This window comes from Neoarius graeffei, chromosome 8 (genome assembly GCF_027579695.1).
Source record: "Neoarius graeffei isolate fNeoGra1 chromosome 8, fNeoGra1.pri, whole genome shotgun sequence".
Taxonomy (NCBI): Eukaryota; Metazoa; Chordata; class Actinopteri; order Siluriformes; family Ariidae; genus Neoarius; species Neoarius graeffei.
In genome coordinates, this window is record NC_083576.1 from 30,523,766 (window position 1) to 30,538,648 (window position 14,883).

The 14,883-nt window shown below is 41.8% G+C and overlaps 1 protein-coding gene across 10 annotated transcripts in view; it reads right to left on the reverse strand.

Moving 5' to 3' along the window:
- rnf145a (ring finger protein 145a) overlaps nucleotides 1-14,883 on the reverse strand; it is a 222,266-nt gene that overhangs the window by 137,514 nt on the left and 69,869 nt on the right. For 8 of the 10 annotated variants that reach the window (XR_009655215.1, XR_009655214.1, XR_009655213.1 and 5 more), the window contains one exon: nucleotides 14,572-14,774. Coding sequence is in view for 5 of the 10 variants with exons in the window: in XM_060927561.1 (XP_060783544.1) it covers nucleotides 14,572-14,755 (184 nt within the window). In the remaining 5 variants the exon portion in view is untranslated. Of the gene's footprint in view, nucleotides 1-14,571; nucleotides 14,775-14,883 lie in introns of those variants that run through there. The other 2 variants (XM_060927564.1, XM_060927565.1) reach the window with 2 other exon arrangements.

Genomic DNA, 14,883 nt, shown 5'->3' on the forward strand with positions numbered 1-14,883 from the left:
TGTCTCTGTCCGGGGACTCAATAAAACTCACTGTACTTAACTGCTATTCTGTTTTAGCGCAAAAAAATGCATTTCTCTAGGTCTTTAAATGGGGAGGACTCCATATGATGGTTCCCCTTCTATACTCCCGGGTTTCGGCACCACCGTAACACATCCCTGAAGTGGGTGGAGTACAGAAGCACGGCAGGCGAGAGTGAACATCATGTTCACATCCACTTTTATTCTGGACTGCGCTCATGTTGCTTTTCAGCTCTAACCGTCTGTCTTAGTCACACACACAGTTGTGTTCTGGTCGGGGGGCTTTCTCTCTGCTCTCTCCCTCCTTTTCTATCCTCCACAGTCACTGCAACACACACACACACACCATTAATCAACAACAGGTGCACTGATTTTGCCACTCACCTTCCCTGGCCCCACCCTCCATTCGCAAACTAATGCTAGGCCACGTCCCCACTGCCACACCAGACTAAAAGGGAATAAATAAATAAATAAATAAATAAATGCTCTATTCAAAACAATGTATTAGGACAAAATGGATGCGACAGACTGAGAAACCTGCTAGATGACAAAATTACAATAACAAAAAAAAAAAAAAGACAATTAGTTATGCATCCTATTAATTAACTTAATGTGAAGATAATTAACAACTTTTAAGGTTGTTGGTTTGTTTGTTTTTTTCCAAAAGATCATATACATTTTAGTCTTTTGTATTTGTACTTATTTATATCTGTACATGCACGACCCCACCAGCTGTGCTGATCAACTTATTGTGTTTAAATAAAGCCATTCATTCATTAGAAGTTGGAAAATTATCCATCCGCTGAGTTCCCGGACATCTCAGACTACCTGGTACTGCAGACATCATTCTACATGGACACACAGATAAAAACCTGAAAGAAGCATGGAGGAGTGCAACTTTTTATATGGGGCTGGGTGAAAGATCTGGGTATCAGGACACAAGATAAATCCTATATCATTTTGGCCTGGGTAAATAAAGAGTTCCTGGGCTTTTTGTCCGCATCTTTGTGATGGTTGCTAGGACACTACAAGTTTTGGTATCGGGTGTAAACAAACAACTGCAGTTCAATTCCCAATCCTCCCTGCTCTTCTCTTCCAGCAAGCATCACAAATGCATATCATTACCCGCAAACGCATCTCCCTCGCTCTCTGCGTGCACGTGTACACACACGTGCATGCACATGTGCTCTCTGTGTGTAAGATAAAGATAGAACTTTGTCACCATTTTAGAAACACCAAAACACAGTTTAGCAGTTCTCAGTACTGGCAGTGCAAAACGCAAGGAACAGGGAATTTATTAAAAAAAAAAAAAGACACATGAACAAAACACCACAGAAAGTAAAAGCAATAATTCGGCATTTTCCTTGGGGAAGGGCGTTTGTTGCCCCTCCCTGGTGGAGTTGAGGCAGGGGAGGGGGAATTGGGCATCTGACAGCTTAAGGGTAGAAACTGTTTTTTAGTCTGGTTTGATGCAGCTCTGATGAGTCTGTATCTCTTTCCAGAAGGGAGTAGGGAGAACAGATGTCCAGGGTGGGTATGGTCCTTTAAAATACAGCTGGCCTCCTTTTGTAGTCAGTCAGTGTAAATGTCTTTGAAGGGAGGTAGTGATGCATCAATTATGCACTCTGCCGCCCTCACCACCCATTGCAGGTCCTTCCTGTCCTCCATGGTGCAGCTGGAAAACCACACCATACAACAGTAGGTCAGGAGGCTCTCTATTACAGATCGATAAAAATTGATCAGCAGGTGGCGAGGGAGGCAAGCTTGCTTTAACTTCCTCAGAAAGTAAAGCCTCTGTTGGGCTTTCCCCACCGGGTGAGAAATGTTTGTGGTCCAGGTGAGCTCAGCAGAGATGTGGACGCCGATGAACTTTATGGTCTCCACCCTCTTCACCTCCTCACAGTGTATGCAGAGGGCATTGTGTTCGGTGCACCTCAATCTCCTAAAGTTCACTATCATTTCCTTAGTTTCTGAAGCGTTTAAGTCCAGGTTATTGTCTGAACACCATTTTGTCAAGTGTTGAACTTCCTCCCTGTAGGCCGTCTCGTTGTTGTTCGCTATCCTGCACCTTACTGTTGAGCCACTATGGTGGTATCATCAGCAAATTTGACAAATGGTGTTAGTGGTGTGGATGGGGGAAACAGTCATGGGTGAAAAGGAAGAAGAGGAGGGGGCTGAGGACACACCCCTGTGGTGTGCCTGTGTTCAAGATGAGCGTGGATGTGTAAAGTCCAATCCTGACATTCTGTAGTCTGTTACTTAGGAAATCCAATATCCAAGTGCACAGTGAACTGCCTAAGCCCAGGTCACTCAGTTTTTGAACTAGTCTGTGGGGAATAACTGTATTAAGGGTGAAGCCAAAATCCATGAACAGCATTCTCACGTTGGTGTTTTTCTGATCCAAGTGTGTGAGAGCTGTGTGGAGAGCTGTGATTATTGCATCCTCTGTCAAACTGTTCGCTCTATAAGCGTACTGATGTTGGTTGAGGTCAGCAGGGATGGCAGTTTTAATGCGAGACAGGATGAGTCTCTCAAAACATTTAGTGATGGGGGTTAGGGCAACAGGGCAATAGTCATTGAGGCAGTTCACTGTACTTTTCTTCGGTATTGGGATGATGGTAGCTGATTTCAAGCAAGTGGGGACTGTGGACTGTTGTAGTGATAGGTTGAAGATAGTTGTACAACCCCGATTCCAAAAAAGTTGGGACAAAGTACAAATTGTAAATAAAAACGGAATGCAATGATGTGGAAGTTTCAAAATTCCATATTTTATTCAGAATAGAACATAGATGCAGGGGTGATAGCGTTCCGGCGCCGCGCCAGATTTCCGGCGTACCGTGGCTGGGGAAAAAAAAAAAAAATCTAGTTCGCCCATTGTCCTGCATCATTCTGAGATGCGCAGATAGACAGTAAAGGGAATTCGCATGATATGGAACTAGTGGGAAAAAAGTGCCGTCACGGCACGAATTAGACCCGCATCTCAGAATGACACAGGACAATGGGCGAACTAGATTTTTTTTTTTTCCCCAGCCACGGTACGCCGGAAATCCGGCGCGGCACCGGAACGCTATCACCCCTGTAGATGACATATCAAATGTTTAAACTGAGAAAATGTATCATTTAAAGAGAAAAATTAGGTGATTTTAAATTTCATGACAACAACACATCTCAAAAAACTTGGGACAAGGCCATGTTTACCACTGTGAGACATCCCCTTTTCTCTTTGACAAGAATGTTAACCCATTCTTGTCTAATGTAGGATTCTAGTTGCTCAACTGTCTTGGGTCTTTTTTGTCGTATCTTCCGTTTTATGATGCGCCAAATGTTTTCTATGGGTGAAAGATCTGGACTGCAGGCTGGCCAGTTCAGTACCTGGACCCTTCTACGCAGCCATGATGCTGTAATTGATGCAGTATGTGGTTTGGCATTGTCATGCTGGAAAATGCAAGGTCTTCCCTGAAAGAGACATTGTCTGGATGGGAGCATATGTTGCTCTAGAACCTGGATATACCTTTCAGCATTGATGGTGTCTTTCCAGATGTGTAAGCTGCCCATGCCACACGCACTAATGCAACCCCATACCATCAGAGATGCAGGCTTCTGAACTGAGCGCTGATAACAACTTGGGTCGTCCTTCTCCTATTTAGTCCGAATGACATGGCGTCCCTGATTTCCATAAAGAACTTCAAATTTTGATTCGTCTGACCACAGAACAGTTTTCCACTTTGCCACAGTCCATTTTAAATGAGCCTTGGCCCAGAGAAGACGTCTGCGCTTCTGGATCATGTTTAGATACGGCTTCTTCTTTGAACTATAGAGTTTTAGCTGGCAACGGCGGATGGCACGGTGAATTGTGTTCACAGATAATGTTCTCTGAAAATATTCCTGAGCCCATTTTGTGATTTCCAATACAGAAGCATGCCTGTACGTGATGCAGTGCCGTCTAAGGGCCCGAAGATCACAGGCACCCAGTATGGTTTTCCGGCCTTGACCCTTACGCACAGAGATTCTTCCAGATTCTCTGAATCTTTTGATGATATTATGCACTGTAGATGATATGTTCAAACTCTTTGCAATTTTACTGTTGAACTCCTTTCTGATATTGCTCCACTATTTGTCGGCGCAGAATTAGGGGAATTGGTGATCCTCTTCCCATCTTTACTTCTGAGAGCCGCTGCCACTCCAAGATGCTCTTTTTATACCCAGTCATGTTAATGACCTATTACCAATTGACCTAATGAGTTGCAATTTGGTCCTCCAGCTATTCCTTTTTTGTACCTTTAACTTTTCCAGCCCCTTATTGCCCCTGTCCCAACTTTGAGATGTGTTGCTGTCATGAAATTTCAAATGAGCCAATATTTGGCATGAAATTTCAAAATGTCTCACTTTCGGCATTTGATAATGTTGTCTATGTTCTATTGTGAATACAATATCAGTTTGAGAGATTTGTAAATTATTGCATTCCGTTTTTATTTACAATTTGTACTTTGTCCCAACTTTTTTGGAATCGGGGTTATAAATACCTCTGCTAGCTGGTCTGCACAGTCTTGAAGGATCCTGCCAGTGACTCCATCTGGACCAGCTGCTTTTCTTGCATTGAGCCTCCACAGGCTGGATCTGACCTGGTGTTGATGCAGCTGTATGCGGTCATCCTTCCCTGTTAGTGCTGGGTGGATGTTGGCCTCCTAGTTTTGTCGATTGAAGCGAGAAAAGAAGCAGTTCAGTGTGTCCAGCAGAGTGCGGTCCACAGGGTTTGTATGTTACCGTCCTTGTAGCCAGTCAGTTTTTAATCCCCTGCTATATACCTTTGGAGTTATTGCTGTTAAAAAGTGTTCCTCTGTGCACTGCTTGTACCTGCACTTGGCCTCTGATACCTCTCTTCAGGTTTCTCCATGCTGTTTTGTAGGCCTGCAGATCCCCAGATTTAAAACACAATCATGTGTTTTGAGCAGGGACTGCACCTTACTGTTGAGCCACGGTTTATGATTGGGGAACACTAACAGTTTTTCGTCTCAGTCACACCCTCAGCACAGAAGTTAATGTACTGGAAATCAGTTCTGCCCAAATTGACAGCTGTTGTGTCTCTCTCCAGGTCTGCCTCCTCAACAAAAACTCCCCAGTCTGTATCTTTAAAGCAATCCTGCAGGGCTGAGGTGGCTTCCTTAGTCCATACTTTGTTTTTGTGGATGGTTTCTGTCTGCAGCTGAGTGGTTTGTATGATGGAATCAGAGACAGGGAGAGATGATCTGAGATCCCCAGGTGTGGCAGAGGGCTGGCTTTAAAAGCTTCCGATATGTTGCAGTAGACTTGAGCCAAGATATTCTTCTCTTGTTGGGAAGTTTATATACTTGTGGAATTTGAGCAGAACGGACCTCAAGTTGGCATTATTAAAGTCTCCTGCCACTATAACAATACTATCTGGTTGTACGGACAGATGCTGGCTAATGGAGTGGTAGAACTTCTCCATAGCTAGCCTAGCGTTAGCTTGAGGTAGCACGTACACAGCTGTTATGACGGCCGATGCAAACTCCCTCGGCAAGTAGAAAAGGTCTACACAGCAGCATTAGATACTCTATGTCCGGCGAGCAGTAGGTGTCTTTAACTGCAGCATTTGTGCACCAGCTGTTAATTAAATAAATACAAAGTCCTCCTCCTCTACTCAAGTAGCATCTGTGACCACATACAAAGTCCTCCTCCTCTGTCAAGTAGCATCTGTGACCAGGGATTCTCAGCACATGTGTGACCTGAGAATCCCTGGTCACAGATGCTACTTGACAGGAGGATGGTAAACACTGTATGCACCACTTTAAGAACACACAAACTGGCTCGCTTCAGGTGCACATCAGAAATGCCATTACAAATCCGGAAGAAAAAAAACAAAATGATCACGGGGAGGCAAGGATGCTGGTTAATATGCCTTGGTTTTTTTTGTAACGTACTCACTCGAAAAGCATTTTTGTGCTTAAAGACAACAACTATAGGTGTGCCCAAATGGGCCTAACTCTCCAAAATATTTCTGCCCGAACGTCTTGGTCGGGCAAATTGGGCATTCAGGCAATGCCTGGTGTTGAGGCTAGCCGCTGTCTGAGAAGACCATTTCTACTGGTTGCATTTTGATGATTTTGGCTCCTTGGTCTTTGTGGTATTTGTGAAAGGACCACTTTTGCTACTTCTAGTATAAGCTAAGGGTATGATTAATAGCCCATTGGTTTGCTCTCATAACTGAAAGGCAGATAATGCACAAATATTAGAGGTTGGGAAGCTATAGCTGAATGGTTAGAAAAGCAGCTTTGGGACCAAAAGATCACCGATTCAATTGCCTAGACTAGCAAAAATAGCTGAAGTGCCCTTGAGCAAGGCACCTAAACCTCAACTGCTCCCTAGGCTGCTCTGGGTATGTTGTACGTTGCTCTGGATAAGAGCATCTGCAAAATGCCTATAAGACAATGGGGATAGATTAGGGACAAAATTAGCTCACGTTTTAAGTCATTCAAATTCTGTAAAGCTGCTTTGCAGCAATTTTTATTGTTAAAAGCACTATACAAATAAACTTGACTTGACTATTCATATGATGACTGAATGCATCAGGATTGCTTGTACTCTGTGAAGTCAGCTTACTGAAAACTTGACTTAAATTTTAGTTTTGTATTGCAGATGGTCACTGAAGGCCAACACTTGAATGTAATGTGTGCCTGTTAACCCACATAGGTCTTTGAAGGGTATTGCTGCCAAATGCATGCTACCAGAAATTTGTAAACCTACAAGCATACTACTGCATCTCAAATAATTAGAATACATCATGAAAAAATTCAATATTTTCCATCAGTTATTTAAGAAAGTTAAAATTTAATATATTCTGGACTCCTTACATGTAAAATGTTAAGCATTTTTCTATTAATTTTGATAATTACGGCCTATAGTGTAAAAACAACTCAAAATAGAGTATTTCATTTCAAGTTTGAGTAAAACAATATAAAAGTACTGTGCATATATCTCGGTCTAGTTCAGTACACACAACCACAATCATGGGGAAAACTGCTGACTTGACGGTTGTCCAGAAGACGATCATTGACACCCTCCACAAGGAGGATAAACCACAGGTGGTCATTGCTAAAAAGGCTGGCTGGAAAAGGTGCACAAGCAACAGGGATGACCGCAGCCTTGAGAGGACTGTCAAGAAAAGTCAATTCAAGAACTTAGGACAGCTTCACAAGGAGTGAACCGAGGTTGATGTCAGTGCATCAAGAGCCACCATGTACAGACGTCTTTAGGGAAGGGGCTACAACTGTTGCATTCCTATCAAGCCACTCCTGAACCAGAGACAACATCAGAAGCATCTTACCTGGGTGAAAGAAAGAAAGAACTGGACTATTGCTCAAAGTCCTCTTTTCAGATGAAAGTAAATTTTGCATTTCATTTGGCAATCAAGGTCCTAGAGCAGGGGGGAGGGGTAATTATTTTTTCCATGGGGCCACATGAGAAACAAAAAATTTTGTGGAGGGCCGGACCAAAAGGCTGAACTAAATTCTGCATAATATTAATTGTATTTCTTTATATAAAGCAGTACATAACATTGTTTTTACAAGCTGCTAAGACTGGTAAGAGTATGGAAAAAATGAGGTTGCCTTACAAAAAAATGTCATTTATTCAATCAAATTTCCCAAAACAATGGTTAACAAAATGTGAACGTTTGTACCATTTTTTTTCAGTCACATTCACCCCAAAACACAATAAAGATATCACAATATTGTCTTTCTACTCCAAATATCAAGCACCAAGTCCACCAAGCACTCTTTCACAAATTCCCCCTCCGAGAATGGCTTACTGTTTTTAGCGATTTTGTGGGAAAGCACAAAGCTGGTCTTGGTTGCTGCATCCCTGGATGTGTGACGTTTGGTAAAAAAGCCTTGCTGCTTTTCTAGCTTAGCCAGCAAAGCTTCCGATGTCCGTGCTATTTCAGCACCAGTCAAGTTTCGGTATTTCTCAGCGTGCTTCGTCTGGTAATGCCGACTCAAATTGTAGTCTTTGAACACGGCGATCTGCTCTCCGCAAACTAAACACACGGCTTTATCTCTGACTTCAGTAAATAAATACTTAGCAGTCCATGTTTTGTTGAAAGCCCTGCATTTGGCATCTACCTTTCTTCTTTTTGCGGACATTTTGGGGGCTAAAGTCTTCTTGTGATCTGCTCCCAACCACGTCGATTCGGTGTAGGTATCAGATCTACAGATCGGCTTGGGCTCCGGTGCCTGCTGGTGACATCACACTATGTGACTGGCTGGACCGTTTGAAGGATGACGTACAAGTTTGTGGTTGGTCTGGACAAATTACGGAAGTAGTTATCGCGGGATTAGGTTTTGTGGGATTTCATGTCATGCTCATGTCGCGCACATTGCGTTTTTGTTGAACACAACTTCAAAATAAAAGCAATGCACATTCAGTCCATGCATGGGGTAAAATTAGAAAATACGTTTATTTTGTAATTTCTAATTAACCTTACGCGGGCCGGTCAGAATGAACCAAAGGGCCGGATGCGGCCCGCAAAATGCCCAGGTCTGTCCTAGGAGTCTGCAGGAAGAGCGGAGAGGCACAGAATCCAAGGTGTTTGAAGTCCAGTGTGACGTTTCTGGATTCTGTGATGATTTGGAGTGCCATGTCATCTGCTGGTACCGGTCCACTGTTTTTTTATCAAGTCCAAAGTCAGTGCGGCCGTCTACCAGGAGATTTTGGAGCACTTCATGCTTCCATCTGCTGACAAAGCTTTATGGAGATGCAGATTTCCTTTTTCAGCAGGACTTAGCACCTGTCCACAGTGCCAAAACTACATCCAAATGGTTTGCAGACCATATTACTACTGTGCTTGACTGGCCAGCCAACTCGCCTGACCTGAACCCCAGAGAGAATCTATGGGGTATTGTCAAGAGAAAAAAAACAAAAACAAAAGCCACCCAACCCAAAAATACAGACAAGCCGAAGACCACCATCAAAGGAACCTGAACTTCAGTAATACCTCAGAGTGTCACAGGCTGATCACTTCCATGCCTCGCCATGGATGCAGTAATTCATGGTAAAGGAGCCCCAACCAAGTATAAATGAACATACTTTTCAGAAGCTGGACATTTCTGTGTTGTAAATTATTTTTTTTATTAATCTTAGGAAATGTTCTAATAATTTAAAGATACTGGATTTCTGATTTTCCAGAGCTGTAAGCCATAATCATCAAAATAAAAAAATAAAAAAAAGTCTTGAAATATTTCTCTTTACGTGTAACAAATATAGAATATATGAAAGTTTAGTTTTTAAATTAAATTACAAAAAAATATATATATACATATACATACACACACCTTTCATGACAGTCTAATTGTCTGAGATGTACCAATATAGAACATATACTGAAATAAAACTGCCCATCCTGGACATCACTGACGTATTCTGTCTACTTCTTGCAGAAACTGCTTACAGTAAGGTTTGCTGTTGCTTGGTGAATTAAGTGTGGAGAAAAAGTGGTGAGTGAATGAAGCTGATAAAATTACTTCATAACTGACAAATGTAGAAAGGCAGGGAAAACCATTCATTCACAAAGTTCACAGTCACCAACTTTTCCCCCTCAGTTTACTGGTTGGGGGGGGGGGGGGGGGGGGGGGGTTAGGATAGTCACCCCTCCCTGCAGCTCCTATTACAAAGCATTTGGACCTGAACAAACAGCTAAAAGGAGTCATATTCAAGTCTTCACATTTATTTTAAAACAATAATTAGAACAATTTTTGCAATATAACTACAATATATATTGTAACAATATAACTTATTTTTTATCTTAACGATTGTATGCACATACACAATGGGCCACAATTTACACAAGAAATGTGATATTCATGAAAATCCATTTAGTTCTACAAAATATTTGTATCCCGCAAGAGCTCAAGACTTTGTGTAACTTTACTCATAAGGTGACCGACGAAATGTTAAACTCCATTAGACTACAAATTATATAACTGGCATTTGTTTCTGCAGTTCTATAAATGTATGTATGTATGTATGTATGTATGTATGTATGTATGTGAGAGAGAGAGAGAGAGAGAGAGAGAGAGAGAGAGAGAGAGAGAGAGAGAGAGAGAGAGAGAGAGAGCATGCTTGTTTATTTAAATCACACATTCTAATTTGAATAACATTTAAAAAAAAAAATTTAAAAATAATGAATTACTACATTATCTGTGACTGTTAATGTGAACATGTGGGTGTATAGATATTTCAATGATATGCTCCAGTACAGATTTTTAAATGTCAGGATGAGAGACCAGGAGAGCTAACTTTATCACATTCAGCACAAACTCTGCATTAAAAAAATTTTAAATAAATAAATAAATAAAAAACACACCACCAAATACACAGGGAGCAAGGGAGACGCATGCTGAGAAAGAGACAGACAAGGAATGAGACAGCGAGAAAAAAAAAAGATAGACAGGTTGTGAGGGGAAGAAAAAGGTAGCAAGCCAGAAATGGATCATGTCACATCAAAAATACCATGACCTGATTTGAAGTATTACCCCCTTACATAAAGTTGGAATCCTGCAATTCTATTCATGATCCCCCCTCCCCCCCATTTCCTGTTCAGTTGTCCCTGGCTGCATCTTGCCTCCATTACCCACACACCCTGAGCAAGATCAGCCACCTTGACGAGAAAGAGTAGTAATGAGACTCGGCCTGTTTATCTTAATCATTTAGAACACTAGCTTTTGTTTGCTTGAAAAAAAAAAATGAAAGTGCTCAGATATTCTTGGACATTTCTGGATAAACTTGAGACTGCTGGATTTTATAACTGTCACTCCACTGAAAATGGACAGAGAAATGGAAGCATAGCTCAAGCAACAGGACACAAGTGATCACAAAACTTTATTTAGAAGGGAATTCCTGAGTCCCTGGTGCCAATCACATCTAAATAACTGACAGTCTCCGAGACAGGCTCCGGCCGTTCTATTTTAACCCTCTGGGGTCTGAGGGTATTTTCCGGCGCTAATGATTTTGGCATGCTCTGATCTTGTTGTCAATTTCAACAAATCGAAGCAGTATTTTCAAAGTCATATGCCTTTTTTGTATTGAGCATAAGTTCAGCTACAAATATAGCAGCAAGCGACGATGAGGCGCCCTTGCACCTCCAGTTCCACAACCTGTCACACGTTTTCAAATCATACAACGCATCTGATATGCAAGACAAAAGACTGGGTATCTGATGTGTGCACCACCAGTGAGGAGTTTAGGCAATAGTCATTACTGTCCAGGTCCAAATGGTGGCGCTCTACCAGAGGGTCACTTTGGACACTTTGTACATCAGAACCATCGCATCCTATAAACTGAAGTTTGAGCCATATGAGGCAATACATGTGTTTTTCCACACATTCCAACACCATTCTAAAACTGCTTTTTACAACATCTGCATTTATTTTATTTTTAAAGTTTTACTCTATTCAGTGTCTTGAAATTAACTTGTACTATTTTACTCAGTTCAGAGCCGCAACCAACTCCATTACACAACTACTCTAATTTTGCTCCCACTCCAAACTCAAAATAGAGCAAAATTAACTATTTTTGAGGAAAATACTTTTAACTCTGGAAAAATTGTTCAGTTATTTTTCCTGTGTATGCACGCATATCAACCGCTATGCTCATAAGAAATACTACAAATTTACACTTACTTGAATTGATCTTCGGCTGGATCAAGTCGAAGTTCAAAATGACACCGCTCATCAGTGTCACAGTTCTCAAGATCCGATGAACTGTTGAAATTGAATCGCTGTCCTGAATCATCTGAAACGCCATCTCGCAACAAGTTTTACCTCCAAACAGGTAGCCTAAACTATGGCAAACAGATTTTATCATGTTTACGGTGGGCTTTCCCACCACAAAAGAGAAACCAATCGAAACCCAAAGAGTGAAAGTGATCATGCCGTTGCCATATGAATACGTCTAAAGCAGGGATGCCAGGGTGAAATTGGTTAGGGGGCCAGATTTTTTTTAAGTGTGACCTCGGGGGCCGAATTACACCTTAGGTAACTCAACACATAGATATACTGTTTTTAAAATGATGCCAACGACACATCAAAAAGGAATTGTATTGGCACCACAATAGCCTCACAATGAGACATATAATTACATAGCAGATATTTACCCTTTGAAAATGTGACACGGACATATCCATGCAAGTAGTCCACATTTATAAATTAGAATGCAACAAAATAGACTAGGTGCCAATGCCAACACATTTTCTACAAATAACACAAGAGTAAACTGTAAATTATTTTGATCATATTTATTGAAGGCTTACACATAAAAGCATTGTTAGGCCAAAATTAGGCCAATTAAAAAAGTCAAAGCCAAACACTCCTAAACAAGTCACAGAAATAAGTGCCAGAACAAAGCAATCCAAAAAATAAGCAAAGTGACTTAATATTCAGTAGAAAAACGTAAGGTTCTTGAAAAAAGCCAGATATGACCTCACATTACATTGGCTCAACAACAGATGGCACGTTTCCTTTGCCAGTCATACAACTCCAACCCACATTTTCACAAACCCATGCCTATGGCATTAGCCTACTGTACAGCATACATCAGTAAAATCCAACCCATTTTATTCCCTCCCAACCATATCACACAGGAATATGATGAATGGGAAGACAAACCTACTTCAGCTACATTTTACTTGTCGAAGCTAGACACCTTTTAACTTTCACTAGCTTGTCGACATTGGGGGACAGGTTCTGGGCCATGGCTATTTTCATAACGTCATTGAGATGTTCGTGTGTCAGGCGATTACGCAGTTTCGATTTATTAATATTCATCACAGAAAAGGCCTGCTCACATAAATATGTTGTCCCGAACATACACAATATTTTGCCTGCAAATGCCGTCATAACTGGGTACTCTGGCGGCAAGTATTTGTAGAATGATTCGATTGCAACAGATGTGTACTTATCCTTCAACGGCGCACAACACTGCAGTTCAATCAGTTCCATTTGCATCAGGATGTTAGTCCATAGGCTAACATCCTGGTCAGCGCACGCGCTGCAGCAGCTGAGGCGGGTAGCAGCAAAAGACAAACTGAAATAATTCCACGAAAACTGAATAAAAATAAAACGTCACATTGAATTTTTTAAAGGAAAAACCATTAGATGAAAGTTTATTTTATTACATTTTTTAATTAAAAAATGGCTCTCCCATATCAACCACGGGCCGGATGTGATGTCCAATCGGGCCACTTCCGGCCCGCGGGCCGTAACCATGGCATCCCTGGTCTAAAGGTTCTCAGTCATCCAGGTCATCGTAAACCATAGGTGCTAAAGAAGGCAAGTGGACTTGCTTGACATTTTTGAAGACGTTTCACCCCTCATCTGAAAGCCTTCTTCAGTTCTGTCCGACTAATGGGAAGTTCCAGGCTGACCCTCTAGGCTGCCAACACTGTTCACACCCTGCCTCCAGTGACCCTAATACCTAAAGGATGACCAAGAGGGTCAATGACCCATGTGACCTCAACGACTCTCCTCAGGGTTGCTTTTGGTCCACAAGAGGATAAATACCTGGAACTCCCCACTAATCAGACAGAACTGAAGAAGCCTTTCGGATGAGAAGTGAACGGTCTTCAAGAATTTCAAGCAAGTCCAATTGCCTTCTTTAGCACTTACAGTTCACCATGTGAATAGTCTTATGAATGTGCAAGTGGGTGCTCAGCGCTCCAACTCCGGTGTGACTAAGTGACAGTTTTATGTTTCATCTAATTTAGGTCATTTAAAAAAAAAAAAAAAAAACATATATATGGCAGTGGGCACATAGAAAAGTGTAAAGTCAAAAGTTTGTTAATATTCTTATGCTTGTATGATAAAAATTTGAAGATATTAATCTCAAACACATGACCTACTCATTCTAAACCTGCCAAGCTTCACTGGCGAAGCTCTCGACCCCAGAGGGTTAATACACAACTAGCAGTTATTGCCTGTGAACCTGATTTCCTCTGAATGGTACCTTTGTACAAAACCAGTCTAGAAGACCCAGTGGAGATTTGAGTGGACACATGTGATACACTGTTCTGTCAAAATGATGTAAAATCGCTCCCCGCGTCTCCTCAGTGATGCAGACTCAGCCCTAGCGGAAGTCTCTGGTGAGGAGCGCCGATTGCAAGGTCCCATACAATCAAAACTCTCAGGTGAGTCGGGGAGGGGATTCCCTGCTGAGGCTATGCGCAGCGTGTTAGCGTGAGCATGTAGCCTATGGGAAATGAATAGTGTGTTGGATTAGCACTAATCCCATGTTTTGGAAAATCAAAAATGTGTCGGGCCTGGGGTGTCACCAACCCATGTGCAAAGTATGGAGTATATGCCTCCAGCCGTGTCGATTTGCATAGGTGAACAGACAGCCTTCCTTTAGTATAGACTGGATACAATTTATACAAATGCAAACATTAAAAGCATTTAATCTGCTTTTAAATTGATCGACAATTCTGTACATCATAATAATAATCTTCCAAATAACATAATAGAAATACATGAAAAAGGACTCACTCACCTACATAGTGCAGGTAGAGGGCTAGGTACTTGTACTGGAAGAGGGGGTTATTGTTCATACTGCTTCTCTGGATCTTCTGGAAGAAGGAGCTCACGTCCCAGCGGTACAGCACCTCCAGCAGCATGATGCTGGGAACCCGCAAGCCCACATTCAGCACAGCCTCTACACGCTCCTTCACCGCCATTGCAGACCTGGGTGTCCCACTAAACACAAACAGCACATGTGTGAAGTGAGGTAGGGACAAGGTTAGATTATCCAGAAGTTTCATAAACACCTAACATGTAACAGTTAATAAAAATAGAAATAAGCTCT